Raw genomic sequence first — 14,449 nt, forward strand, 5'->3', positions numbered from 1 at the left:
GGTTCCCCACTGTCCGACGTGAACCCTCCCAGCCTGGTCATAAATCTGAGCGTGTGGCTTGTCATCTGGGAAGGGACTTTGGAAAACAAGGTTCTGTACATGCTTAGGCAGCGGGAGTTTCAAGGGTTCAAGATATTTGGATGTTGTGTTTGAAAATACCGTCTTCTGGTCAAGTTATTATTATTATTTTTTAACGTGGGGCCCTCCGTGGCAGCCCTAGCCGAAAGGAAAGGAGGAAAATAAATAAGTATTTACTCTCAGTGGAGAGCGGCACTAGAAAAGCGGAGAAGAAAACTTGCCTTAAACTCTGGTTACCTAGAGGCATCAAAGATCCACAAAGACACCAGCAACAGAGAGGAAACGGGGAGGGCCTCTGGGTTACATCCAAGATGATAAAAATGCAATTAACTTGAGCCACGTTTCCTCTAGCAGGGGAAGCGGAGTCCTACCCCGCAAGCATGCGGATCTGTTTATCAATTCTGGGCTGAGGACATGGGGCCGAGGTTTTGCCTTCGTGGAACATACAAGGAACTCATTAATGGTCACTTGCTGGCTTCAGGGTGTGGGGAGATGTGACTTGGGTCTTCTTTAGATGATTCAGAAGATGCGATTCAGAAGCCTTAGCTATGCCTGCATCCCAAGTACAGGCTGTGGATATGGGAGTCTGAGGTTCGAAAGGATGAGGTGCGGAAGTTATCCAGGCCGTCAGTGAATGTCGGAGGTCAACGATGATTTTTCCGACCGTTTAAATTCGTGGATTAAAATTCAGCTTCATTCATGGAGAGATTTGGGTGTGATCCGTTCCTTCTGTTGGTCTCTCATACTTCAACCCTCAATTTGAGTTAATAAGAGGCTGTTATAAATATCAAGATTTCCTCTTGAGTCTTTAATTTGTTTGTTAGATGACAAACAAATTAAATTCTATGTCACAAAATCGGATCCCTGGGTGATAACTTCCTGGAGGGCTGGCCAGAGAAGATTTTGAGACCAAATCTGGATTTGAAGGGAAAGAATGCTGTGATCCATTAGTCTTGTCTGCCATGGGCACAAGAGAGAGCAGTGAAGGTATGTGAGCCATGTATCTGTTATCCCAAATCCAATCGTTTAATTCAATGATGAGTTTCATCCCTCCTTGTTTAAAAAATAGTTGGGAGACGCTTACTCCATCTACCAACCCAGACATAAGCCATATTTCAAAGTGAACACCATTAACGTTAATAAACATCATTAGCCTGTAAAATAGTTCAAGAAATGGGGTGGGGTGTCAAAGCGTTACATTTTTCCTCCATTTCTCTGCACTTTAGGAGCCAGGAAGTCATTTTAGCAAGGGTCCTTGGTTGGCAAGTTAGCCTACCCAAGAGGGGTTTGTGTAAGAGGACACATGGGGGTGACCCAGGATGTGACAGAGCTCATGGAATTCCAAGATCAGACACTTCACAGACAGAAGGACTGGAGAGTTCCTCTGGAAGGTCCTTAGGGACAGAAACTTGAATGTCCTTTGACTTTCTTCTCTTGGGAAACTCCGATCTCTATTTTGTCCCTTTGGTGTCTTCTCATCTCTCTTCCTCGCAGGGCCTCTTTCTCACCCATGGTCATTGCTGTCTTATGCCGTTGACTCCCACCCAGCTCACCGTGCTCCCTCTGGCCTCCCTTTCTTAGCTTGCAGTTGCTAGCTCCACCTCTCCCTGCTTGACCCTTGACCCTAACATGCTTCCATGTTACATTCTTGTTACGGTTTGAATCCAAAAATGTCCCCCAGAGAGTCCAGGTGTTAGGCAATCCAGCAGTGCTCAGAGGGAGAAGACTGAATTATGAGTGTTGTTACCTCATCGGTGGATTAATCCATTTGATGAATTAATTATTTGAATAGACTTGACTGACTTGAATACAAGTATCACTGGGTGGTAAGGTTAGGCAGATGGGTGTGCCTTTGGGGCCTGGCTTGTCCTTGGCCCCCTCTCCTCTCTCTCTGCTTCCTGTTTGCCATGAGTTAGCAGCTTTCCTCCACCACACCCTTCCACCATGATGTTCTGCCTCGCTTGGGCCCAAAGCAATGGAGTTGGCCGACCATGGACTGAACCTCTGAAATTCTGAGCCCCAAATAAACTTTTCCTCCTCTAAGTTGTTCTTGTCAGGTATTTTGATCACAGCAACACAAAGATGACTAACACAATTCCTAAGAGCGAGACTCTTTATTCAGATTACCTTTTGATACTAGATCCTGTGTCAAAAGCCAGCTCAAATTTAGCTATAGGACTGTGGTAGATGGAAAAATGGCCCCAAGACTCCACCCTTTTGCCGTGTGACTTTGGAGTTCTTGCCGTCGTAAAGTGGAATCCGTTCTTCCACCTTTACCCTGGGCTGCGACTTGCTTTAACCACAAGGATGTAGTAGAAGCGAGGTACTGCCAGTTCCTAACCTTTCCTAAAGCTCAGGAGGTTCCCTACGCTTCCATTCCTTTTAACGAGCCCAGTTAACCTGCCTGGGAACGAGAGAACTTTCTGCTGGAGGCTGCCCTAGACCTGCCCAGAGCCAGCTGACCTCCAAACATGGGAGACTACCCAACCCTAACTGACTACGACACAGGGAGCTCAGTGGAGACCAGAGACACCCCCAGCCAAACCACACATCCATAAGCGCTAATAGAAACTTTTTGATTTAATTCGCTACGTTTCTGGGGTGCTTTGTTACACAACAGTAGCTGAGGGACATAATGACTTTAAGTAGATCTCTGAAGCCTCCGAGCCTCAGTTTCCTCATTGGAGAGACGAATCAGCAAGTCCTTTTCTGCCTGCCTCAGGGAAGATTTTAAGACGTCCTGTAAATATAAATTTCAGCAAATGTGTATTGAGTGCCTGCTTTATGCCAAGCACTGAGCTAGACCCTGAGGATTCAGGGGATGGGTTGGTTCTGCTGTCGGACAACGTTCATGGCTGTTCCTTCTGACCACAGGCCAGTCACCCGAACGTCAGAATGGAGACTCCTGCTTGAATGCAGTGGCAGGGGGAGAGGTCAGCAGCCTCACCTGCAGGACCTGAAGCAATGGGCCAGGTGTCCCTCATCTCTGTGATCTGGTCTGTCGATTGGGCCTGCGTGTGTGTGTGTGTGTGTGTGTGTGTGTGTGTGTGTGTGTGAAGCATTTCCTTGCTTACTTCCCCTGCTGAGTTAACGAACAAGCCCTTATCCTTATTTTTAACTAAATTCGAGGTACAGTGGACATTAATCCCATAAACACACACTTGCTCAGGACCCTGAGCATGGACGTGACCCCAGCTGTGGGTAAATCTCTCAGGACCTTAGCGAGGAAGACGGGGTGGGGACAGGTCACTGCAGCACAGAACCTCCACCTTTTCCCTTGGTTCCCACGGTCCAGTCCCTTAGCCATTCTGGAGACTCTGCCTCCAAAGAAATCCTGGGTCTGTCTTCTTGTCCCCAGCCCGCGGCCGTGTCCCTGACCCGAGCCGGCGTCACATCTGACCCCAACTTTCCGGCTGGTCTCTGTGCAGCGGGTGGGGTGATCTTTTAAGACTCAGACGATGTCCTTCTCCTGCTCAGAACCCTAAGGCGAGTCCTCACGGCACCTGGACTAAAACCCAGAGGTCTCCTCACAGCCGCCAAGGCCGTGCGTGGTCCAGCCCTTGCCCAGTGTGTCCACCTTGTCTAGGCCTCTCTCCTGCCTCAGGCTGCTTCAGCCGCCCGGGCCTTGTTCCCGTTGGTCCACAGTCCAGCTTGTTCCGACTTTGGGCCCCTTCTCCCGGGGTTCTCCGGAACACTGGGCCTCTCTCCCCACTTCATGCGCATGGTCCTCTCACCAGGCAGGGGTCAAGCTCAGGGTCTTCTCTGTAAACCTCCCCTTCTGGGCCACTGCTTAAAGTAGCAGCTCCTGCCCGGTCACCAGGATCCATCTATACATCACCCACACCCCTCTGCCCCTCCCAGAGCTTCCGCCACCGCCTAATAGCGACACCTGGGGGGACCTTGGAGGACATTCACCCCAGCCATAGCAGAGAAGTGCCTAACTCGATTAAAGAAATAAACACCTTCTTCCATTTCCAAAAAATCCCATCGAATCGCCTTCCTTTGGCCATCTACCAAAGGCAGCTGGGGAGCAAAGTCTCAGATCTCCCAGACACTTGAAGGGTCTGCTCCCTGCTGGGGTCTGCTGCGGGGAATGGGGGTGGGGTGGATGATCTATCACTATCCATCTACCTTCGCCTGCGCCTAACTTTGCGATGGGCGAGTCGCGGCTTCAGTTCCACATGTTGCTTGTTTGGGTGGTTGAGGAGATGCTTATTTTTCCCCCAAGACATTTGCAATAGCAGGCGCTGGAAGCTTTGTAGGAAAACATGTCACCGGCTTCAAGAGTGGACTAGGATCTGCACGGGTGCAGAGGCCCCGGTTGTCAGCTTCTGCTAGCAGGTGTTTAGCAATTTGGTGCAGAGCGTGCTGCTCAGAGCCGTGAGAGTTTCCTTCATTTTAGCATCATGTTAAATTGGCCGGGGATCGTGCCATTGAATTATAAGGGGTCTGAGGTATTAAATAAAAATCCGGGAGGCAGTCAGGGTGTTTGGTTCCAGGGGGGCTGGACTCTAACAGGAGGCAAAACAGATTTAAAAGAATGATAAGTGGAAAAATCAGCATCTTCTGTCCTAATAATTCACCTCATTGAATCCTGGGAGACGGGCCCCAGGCGGGGTGGGGAGGGAGTCCCACCTCTTAGACAGGTGACTTTCCCTGGAAGGCAGGACACTGCCCCCTTAAGTGAGGGTGGACAGTGAATCTCACCATCACGTACATCCACAAGATTGGGGTCCTAATTAGAATAAGATGTATCCCATGCTTATATGATTACATGCTGTCATGTATAACTACAAAGAATCAATAAAAAATAATGAAAAAGCCCTGCTTCATCAAATTTGGATGTTTTCATTTTAAAATTACTTCAGATCTGCATGAACTTTAAAAAAAGTATATTTTATGTAGTTTTGTGTTTAAAAATACATTGCACTAGCAAAAAATATTAATTTTAGTTTTTGATAATAGTTGGCTTCAGATTATGAGTTCTCTTTCAGATAATGAAATATGCTTATTCTTGAAAAAAAAAAAGTGGGTGGGATCCAGGAGTGTAGCCAGGTGGGACGTTTTATTGTCATTTCTTGGTTGTGGATTTTTCTGTCTGGCCCTTTCCCCGTTTCTCCTTCGCGTCCTGCAGTTGGACAGGCTAAGTCTGTGTGATGAGGTTATTGAATTCTAGCTGGTTCAGAGCCGTGGTTAGTGTGTCTGGCAGAGTGGTAGACTCCGCTTGCCAACTGAAAGGAGAAATTGCCGTGGTCTGCACAACCTTTCCATCAATCCACTCTGGTCTCTGGGGCCAGCGGGGAACTCAGCCTTTGCCGTTCTTGGGGCATGTGACCAGTGGTGTGCTGGCAAATGGGCAACAACCAGCTCCCTGGAACCGGTTGTTGAACCCTGATTTGCAGTGCTTGCTGAGTTCCATTGTATAGATATTCCCATGTGGGTTGATTTCAAGCTCTAGTGTGGCATCGCTGAACCAAGAGCTGGGCACATCCACCAACCATCAGAAGCCTCAAGAACCTAGACCACAGCAAAGCCTATAGAATAACCAGGAAGGAGCATTTCCAATGTATTTTTGTTGTATGATTTATTTAATGATTAATTTATATCATTTATTTATTCTCTTTGGTACCAGGGATTGAATCCAGGAGCCACATCCCCAGCCCTTGCTCACTACGTTGCTGAGGCTGGCTTTGAACTTTCAATCCTCCTGCCTCAGCTTCCCAAGCTGCTGGGATGACAGGGGTGAGGAGCACCAAGCCTGGCTTATCACTGGATTTTTGCCCATAGCCATGTTCCGTAAGTGGCTTGCGAGTTTCCTGAGAGTTTAGTAATGGGCTGGGCGTGCGAGCCGCTTGCTGTGCTCCTTGTCCTCCTTAGGCTGGCTCCATCTTGGCATCCGGGACCTTGTCAGCATGGATGCCGTTAGCAGCTGTTGCTGGAGTGTGCAGATGACCCTCCCTCCTTGGGTTCTGGAGATTCGGACTCGCCTTTGTGGCTGGGTCTTAGGGCTGATGACATTCAGCTGGCGAGAACCAACGCGTGCACGGTCAGCGTCTGTTCTGATGGGTGGGTGTCCCTGATGAAGAGCTGAGTCTGTGTTTTGGACCTTAAGTCTGATCTGACTTCCCTGCCAAGCCTGGAGTGTCTTCTAGGCACCACGAGGCACAGAATGGACACCCCTGTGGGGGGCTCCTCGTTCTTTTCTTTCTGCTACAGGTGCTGCCCAGATCATCCTTGGCTTCCCGCCTCTCACCAGTCCCTGGAGCGCCAAAGTTCCCAGGGCGTCAGCCTCAAATGCTGCAGAGGCCAATGTGTCCACAACTAACAGAGGGTCCAGGGAGAGCCCAGCCCTTGACCCTGAGAGCCAATTTCAAATGCCATGTGTGAGCTCAGCTCCACCTGAGACCGTCAGGCTGAGCCCCATGGGTTCCCTCACGCTGGGGACATGGTCTGCAGAATGCTCTCAGTGCTGACCATTCTATCATGAGATCACCGGGGCTGCTGTGACAGGAGACCACAGCCCGGGTGGCTTGAGCAGAGGTTTGTTTTCCCCTGGTTCTGGAGGGCGGAAGTTCCAGACCCAGGGTTGGTTCTCCTGAGGGCTCTCTTCCTGCCTTCTTTGCTGAGACCTCACATGACCTCTCTGTACACATCTCTGATGTCTCTCAAGACACTAGTCGGACTGGATTAGGGCCACACCCATGACCTCATTTTACCTTAAATACCTCTCCAAGGACCCCAGCTCCTACTATAGTCACACTGGGGCTTAGGGCTTCAGTCTATGAAATTTTGTCCCCAGCAACTATTAGACACTTGAAATGTGGTTGGTCCAAATTAATATGTGCCCCCAAGTATGAAATACACTGTGGGTTTTCTATTTTCTTTTCTTTTCTTTCTTTCTTTCTTTTTTTTTTTTTTTTTTGGTACTGGGGATTGAAGCCAGGGGCACTTAATCACTGAGCCACATCCCCAGCCCTTTTTTATATTTTATTTAGAGACAGAGTTTTGCTGAGCTCCTGAGGGTCCCGCTAAGTTGCTGAGGCTGGCTTTGAACTCACAGACCTCCCGCCCCAGCATCCGAGCCGCTGGGATGACAGGCGTGCGCCACGGCGCCTGGCTACACCCTGGGTTTTCTAGCATTCATTATTTTCCAGCATTTCATCCCTTTTTTAATCATGTACCAGAAACTAAATGAAAAGCATTCTCATTAAATACCTTTTTATATTGATTACCTGTTGAATGATACTATTTTGGACATATTGGGTTAAGTGAAATTTAGTATTAGAATAGCTTCCGCCTGTTGTATTTTTTTTTTTTAAACATTCTTTAGTGTGACTGGTCAAAAACTCAAAATGACCTACGTGGCTCACTCTATGTTCCCACTGGCCGGTGACTATCCAGAGACACTTGAAGAGCTGACGGAGCGGGCAGACAGAGGGAAGGTCACTTTCTGGGATCCTCTCTTCGACCTACCCTCAGTCCTTCTTCCTGCCCTCCATGTCCCTTCTTGGGCTCCGTAATCAGTTCCGTCAGAGGCAGGGTGGAGACGGCTGCGGGGCGGGGGAACTTGGAGATGACGGAGGTGGCGGGAGGAAGAGTCTCAGCGTGGGAGTCCCACTCAGCGTGGGAGGGGTCCGCGATGCACTGACCCTCCCCATTGCCTATACCGCCCATCCGAGCACACCTCCTGAGTGGTTAGTGCCAAGTCTCTGCCTGGAATCGCTTCGCCAAAAGCCCCATTTTGTGATCCCCCTTTGGAATGTTCCGGCTCTCAGGAAAGACTCCAGGGATAAAGAAGAAAAACAATACTGTCTTACCACTTAGAGACAAATAAAGTACTTTCCTGGATCTCCATTTGCTCACGCCACCAGGGAGGGAAGGAATGAGGAGCGAGTGGGGAAGGTGCTCAGGGTCACAGGACGTGAGGTGATAGGCCTCCTTCCACCCAGGTCTGGCAATGACCCGTTTTATTCTCATCTTGCAGATAAAGGAACAGAGACCTGGGAGACGCCTCCATTGTCACCTGCTGGCAGGTGGCAGGGTCCGTGATGGACACCGAGTCTGTCTGACTCCCTGCTATTATCGGGCGCGTCTGTGGTACTAAGGGAGGATTTCCTGGAGCCTGTGGGGACTCTCTGGATGGAGAGCAGAGAGAGCTCTAGGCCAGAACGAGGCGGGTCCACGGATGTTCCCTGAAATGCCCGGGGAGGTCAGGGCTCCTGTCCTCTGCTGCTACTGGTTACCCTTCCGTCAGTCTTCTGCTGAACGTTGAAGGCTGAGGGGACACTGGGATTTGACAAGGACTCAGGCACCTCCCTCTGATTGGGGGGCAGATAGATGTGAATGGTGGGAACAGAACCCGGGGTTGAGGGGATAATTCTATGTAGCGGGCCCACTGTGATGAGCCCCCACATACTTCCAAGAAACCATTTGCCTGCAGCCCCACCTGGCTTCAGTGGACAGGATATGTCCCTCTCCCCTGCAAGACACCTGTTATCTGCAGGAGAAATGCAGGCCCGAAATGACATCGATAAGAAAGACCCAAGTTACCCTGAGGTGGGGAGACCTTGGTGACCCTTCTCACAGACGGGATCCTGGGGCTCAGGAAGGTAAGGATCATTTCTCCTGACCATAAACTCTGTAAGAATGGATGGTTAGGAATCTAGTTAGAACCGGCCGGTCAGCAAGGGCCAAGGTGACCTAGAGTTGTCATGGCAAGTGGGGACTTGAAAGTCCGATGTCATCCTGCGGTCAGTCAAAAGTTAAGAGGTGGACCTGGACGAGGGTCTCCGGAAACTTCTCTGGGATTCCCAGTAAAACCGGAGTACAGGAGAGGCACATTGTTCCTCTCTTCACTGAGAGGACCCTCTCTCTCCCTTGAGAGTGTCCCCTTTCCCTTTTCCTATCCCTTCAATAAACTCAGGCCTGTTACTCTGAGTGACATGACTGGAACTTTTCTGACTTGATGGTAAGAATCGGGGTAGACCATGGGCATCTCCGTACTGCTTGGTTTCTCTGAAAACTCCCGCCCGGTAACACTATCAGGTCCCCTCCTGCATTGCTGGGGTTTTCTCTCTTCTCACTTAAAAAAATCCTACCCCGTTTCACTCTTCCCTTCTGTTACTGTCCGTGGATTTTATTCCTCAACTTTGTGAGACAAGAGCCGGAAGGAAGTTGGTGAGGCCTGCAGCCTGCACGGATCCCATCTGCCAGCAGAAGCAGGGAATCTAGTTTCATCTCAAAACTCTGGTTTCACCCACCCCACAGCTGGCTCATCCCGACAGGTGGTCTGTGGTTCTTTCCCTAGAGACTCACTCACCGGCTTCGCCTGAGGTCTTTTTTGAGGTTTATTATTTCCTTTTCCATATACTTGATGTTCCTCATTGGCTTGTCTGGGGCCTGATGAGACAATAAGAAGTGAGAGAAAAGGGGGTGTTAATATAATGGGTGCAGATGGAGCCAGAGACAGAGATACAGGTGTTCCTCTGAGGTGTCTGTGTTAGCCAGATTTCCGTTACTATAACGAACACCCTGAGAGGATCCAGCTAGAAGGAGGAAAGGTTTACTTTGGCTTGTGGTCTTGGTAGTTCAGGTCCGGGATGGGTTGACCCCCTTGCTTTGGGCCTAGAGTGAGGCAGCTCCTAGTGATGGGCACAGGTGGTGGAGCAAATCTATCACCTCATTGCAGGAAGCAAAAAACAGAGAGGGGAAAGCACCAGGGCCCACAATCCCCATTGAAGCCACGCCCCCAATAACCTAAAGACCTCCCTCCAGGCTCCACCTCCAAACGACTCCACTACCTCTGGATACTGCCACTCTGAGGACCAAGCTGTTAGCACATGGTAACATTCCAGATTCAAACCACAGCAGTGTCTGTGCAGCTTGGATGGGCAGCACAGAGTCTGTCTCTACACCAAGGGGTGCCTTGAGGCATAGTGGACACAGAAAGGGCTTTGGACACAGTGGACCTGAGCTCTGATCTTGATTTTGCCCAATGACCAGTTATGTGAACTTGAACAAATTACTCAACCTCTGGGAACCTCAGTTTCTTCAGTAGACGTTGGGAAACTTCACAATACAAAACTTTACCAATCCTAAGTTGATACCAGGTCAACATAAAGAAGCTAAATTAACTATATTTTAATAAAATAGTCACTTTTCTCAGATCCCAGTTTAGAGAAACCTGACCCAGAATATTATCTGGTTTATTCTGCCTTGAAATTAATTCCTACACATTTTTTTTAATAATAAAAAGAAGTGGTAAGAAATTATGGGAAAATGGGCACTCAAATAAATCTGGTGGGGAGAATAAGTTGGGATAACTTTTTGGAAGGACCATTCATCTGTGCATACCAAATGCTTTAGAAGTGAGCATGCTCTTGGCTCTAATGTCCACCGTCAAACATCCTATGGGAATATTCCTGAATGGGCAATGAGGTTCATTAACAAGATCAATCATCATAATGCTGCTGGTAATAGCAAACTCTTGGAAATCAATCTATACTGCTTACAACGGAAGACAGGTTAAATAATTTTGATGCCTTTAAACATCAGAATATATATAACAATTAAATGTAAGGTTAGCACAATTATCGAGTGATGTCTGAGTTCTTGGAGTGAGAACACATGTTACCAAGTAACATGTAGAGCATGAATCTGTTTTTGTTTTTGAAAAATGATCTATGTGGATGTACATATATCAAAGATGTGAAAGGACACAGTTCCCAAATGTAGCCATCTCTCTGGCAATAGGATGATGGTGGGCTTCATTTCTTTTTCTCTTTTCTTTCTTTCTTTCTTTTTTTTTTTTTAGCTGATTGTGCATTTCCTTGAAATTGCAACAAATAAAGAGAAACTATTTAAAAGATGGCCAAAGACTGACTGGTGGTAGTGTTTTCCTTGGAATATTTTTTTGAAAGCAGGGTGAGAACGGGATTTACTAACAAATCCTATGAACGCGAGGGAGGAGGTGGGTGGTTTCTCTGTGGCCGCCATGATGAAATTGGACTCTGATGCCTGTTGCTCTGGGTTTTTAAAGGGAAAGTGAAGATGAGGAGTGAAGTTGTATCAAAGTTGCATGGGGTTTGTGGTGGTCAGATGGGGGATGGAGACTGGGAGCGGGAAGGGGCAGTTCCTGGCCTGCCCAATTCTCTACCACTTTGCTCCTGGGTTAGCCAGTACATGTCCCCACCCAAGGCAGCTCAGACAAAGGGTGTGGAATCCATGGAATTTCCCCAGAGTATGTGTAACTTTAGCTACTCCTTGTTCATTGGTGAAAGTACAGATGATCCCCGACTTAGCGTTGGGTTGACTTAACTTTTCAACTTTATCATGTGCCAAAGTGTACACCTAGCCAACCCATTCTTTTTATTTTTTAGCTTTCAGTACAATGGCCAATATACTACATGAGTCAGTCAACATTTTACTGTAAAATAGGCTTTGTGCCAAATGATTTCACCCAACCATAGGTCAATGTAAGTGTTCTGAGCATGTTTAAGGTAGACTACTCTGATGATTGGCAGGTGAGGTGCCTTAAATGTGCTTTTGATTTATGACAAGGTCACCTTATGATGAGTTGATCAGGATGTGGCCCCATGGTAAGTCGGGAAGCATCTGTATTTGGAGGCCCAAAAGTCTGTGGGATAGCCTTGAATGAGCTCAACTTGATATGCAACCAGGGAATCATGTACAAAGTTCAGCCCTTCAGCTGTTATTAACAATGGGTTACAGGTCATGCAACTTGTGCATCTCAACCCTCCAGAACGTTCCAGCCTCTTGGGCTGAAAGTGGAGGGTAAACCCATCAGCATTCATCCTGAGGGACTGGGGAAGTGGGCAGAGAGATTCCCTTCTGAGGAGGTTCGTGAGTATCTGCAGGAGAACTTTCTTGAACTTTCACGCGAAGGACATTTGCTTTTCTCGGACACCCAGAATCCCTTCTCTCTCCCTCTTGATACCCGTTTGCTGCCCAGGATTTTTGCCACCGCCCACCCCCAGCACCTGTGTTTTAGGAGACACTGATGGCACCAGCCGCAGCGGTGGCCCTGAATGACTGAAGCCAGAGAGCAACACAGTGTCCTTCAGCAGTGACTGTGTCAGGACTGATCATGTGACCCCGTTTGAGCAAAGGAGATGCAAGCAGATATTTCCCAGGGACTCACTGAAAGCATAATTCCTACATCTTCCAGGAACCACAGGAAGAGATATTCTCTTTCCTCACTTGACTATGAATGGGAAAGCAGACATGCCTTGGGAGTTGCTGGCAGCTATTTTGTGCCCATGAGGAGAACCAGCCTCAGGCTAAGAAGATGAGGGAGGAGGCATAGAAGAGAGTCAGTCTCATCACCTTGTTTAAATTATCACGCTTCACTCGAACCTTGACGTTTTGTGAGTGCTTCTTTTATTATTTAAATCCATGTGAATTGGGTTTTCTGATACCTGAAATTGCAAGATTTCTATCTGAAGTGTGTCCCTCCTTTGGGAGTGACGAGACAGGCAGAGACCAGGAAGTATAATATAGTCAGGAACTATATTATCAGTAGGACTTCTTCTTCCCCTTCTTCCACCCCTTGTGAGAGATCAGAATCAGGAGATTCTCATCCTAGAACATTCCACTGTGAAAACAATGACATTGGCCATATTGAGACCAAATATTTGGAACTGAGGTAGCCTTTCTTTGTGATCCTTCTTCCCTGCAGGACCAAAGTTGCTTTCTTAAAAGATACTGTGAACTACTCACACACACGAACGAAGGGAAAAGTAAGCACATTTTCCTGCCAGGTAATTAGAAAGTGCATGATCAAAATCCTTTTTGATAGAACAGCAATGTGGCTACTCAACTCTCCAACCTCTTCAGTTTTTCCCCAAATGTCACCGAATGATAATTGCCCATGCATCAGGGGGATTCGCATCATGGAGTGAATTTGTGTTGACTGAGGTGGGTGCTGGAAACTTCTAGCAGCAAAGCCTAACTGTCCTTGGCTTGACACAAAAGTGTAGCAGGACGGGATGCAACCCTCAAGCTCCCGGTTGTTTGATTCCAATGATAATAAACCGGTGGTGATAACTGGTGTCGAATGAGCGAGTCCTGTTGTCAGGACATTTACAAACATCATTTGACATGAACAAAATTCAGTTCATCCAGCCTCCGAAAGTCACTCTTTCTACAACCTTTCTAGGGGGAAGTTCAGCATGTGTGTATCAGACCCTGAAATACAGGCAGGGCGTGGTGGTGCACACCCGTAACCCCAGAGTCAGGGGGACGGCAAGTTCAAGGGCAGCTTCAGCAACTTAGCAAGACCCTGTCTCAACAACAACAACAACAACAACAACAACAACAACAACAAACCATAAGGGCTGGGGATGTAGCTCAGTGGGAGAGCGCCCCTGGGTTCAATCCCCCTTACCAAATAATAATAATGATAATGATAATAATGATAATAACAACACAGCAATGTGCATAACGGCACTGAGGTCAACAAGGACATATTCGTGAATCGCAGGGGAACCCTTAACCCCCAGCCCAGGCGCCGCGGGCAGGGTAAGCCACGCAGGTGCTGCCCTTCGCTGTTGGCACTCGGTGTGGCTGGGCCGAATCAGGTATTGATGTGCACAGGTGGGAAGGGAATAAAGCCTCAAGCGAGAACGCATGCTATGAAGTGCAAAGGGATTAGATCGCAGAGGGCCTTAAGATTTGTATCCGTAAGATCTATAGAAACTTCTGGAAATTGCTAGCATCTCAATGGCGAAGCGTTGGTGTAGGCACGTGATGAGCGGGAAGGAAGGCGTTGCTGTGGGCGTCCTTCACGGGGATGTCACCATCAGATGTTGAGTTATAAGTAATCAAATAATAACTTTACTTTGGTTATTCTTTTTTTTAATCCTTCTGCAATTTACATACATTAATTCTAATAAGATAATAGGTATTTTTTGGGGTGTGTTTGTGCAGCAATTCCAACTAATTCTCTCAACACAGGCAAAATATAAATGTTTAATGCTGGTTGAAATGGAGTCTAAGAATGTGGAATCGGTATGTCCGTTAACGGTTGGTTTGAACACGCTGTGTCGGGCAGGGTCCAGGCAGGAAGTGGAAGCTCGTGTCAGGGCGTCTGACCGAGGGACTTTAACATTGGGGAGTCGTCACAGAGGCGTTGGAAGATCTGAACGGCCAGTTAGGGGTGGCAAGGAGCTAGAGATCAGCAGAAGAAGGCAGCCTGGACCAACTCCAGGGCTGGAGGGACTCGGGGAGAGGTGTCCTTCCGAGGCCGGAGTCCGGCCACCTGGTGTGGACTCAGCTCACGGGGGCTGGGGTGGGGGGACAGGGAGTTTCAGTTGGAGGTGGGGCTGGAAGCTGAGCAGCAGAGGGGCAGAAA

The 14,449-nt window shown here is 48.2% G+C and overlaps 1 protein-coding gene across 3 annotated transcripts in view; it reads right to left on the reverse strand.

Annotated features, from left to right (window-relative positions):
- The window catches only part of Ccdc60 (coiled-coil domain containing 60), a 149,899-nt gene that overhangs the window by 76,752 nt on the left and 58,698 nt on the right, over window positions 1-14,449 (reverse strand). For all 3 annotated transcript variants that reach the window (XM_047561635.1, XM_047561636.1, XM_047561634.1), the window contains exon 2: window positions 9,398-9,477. In XM_047561635.1, the coding sequence (XP_047417591.1) occupies window positions 9,398-9,477 (80 nt within the window). The remainder of the gene's footprint in view (window positions 1-9,397; window positions 9,478-14,449) is intronic.

The sequence above is a fragment of the Sciurus carolinensis genome, chromosome 8 (genome assembly GCF_902686445.1).
Source record: "Sciurus carolinensis chromosome 8, mSciCar1.2, whole genome shotgun sequence".
Taxonomy (NCBI): domain Eukaryota; kingdom Metazoa; phylum Chordata; class Mammalia; order Rodentia; family Sciuridae; genus Sciurus; species Sciurus carolinensis.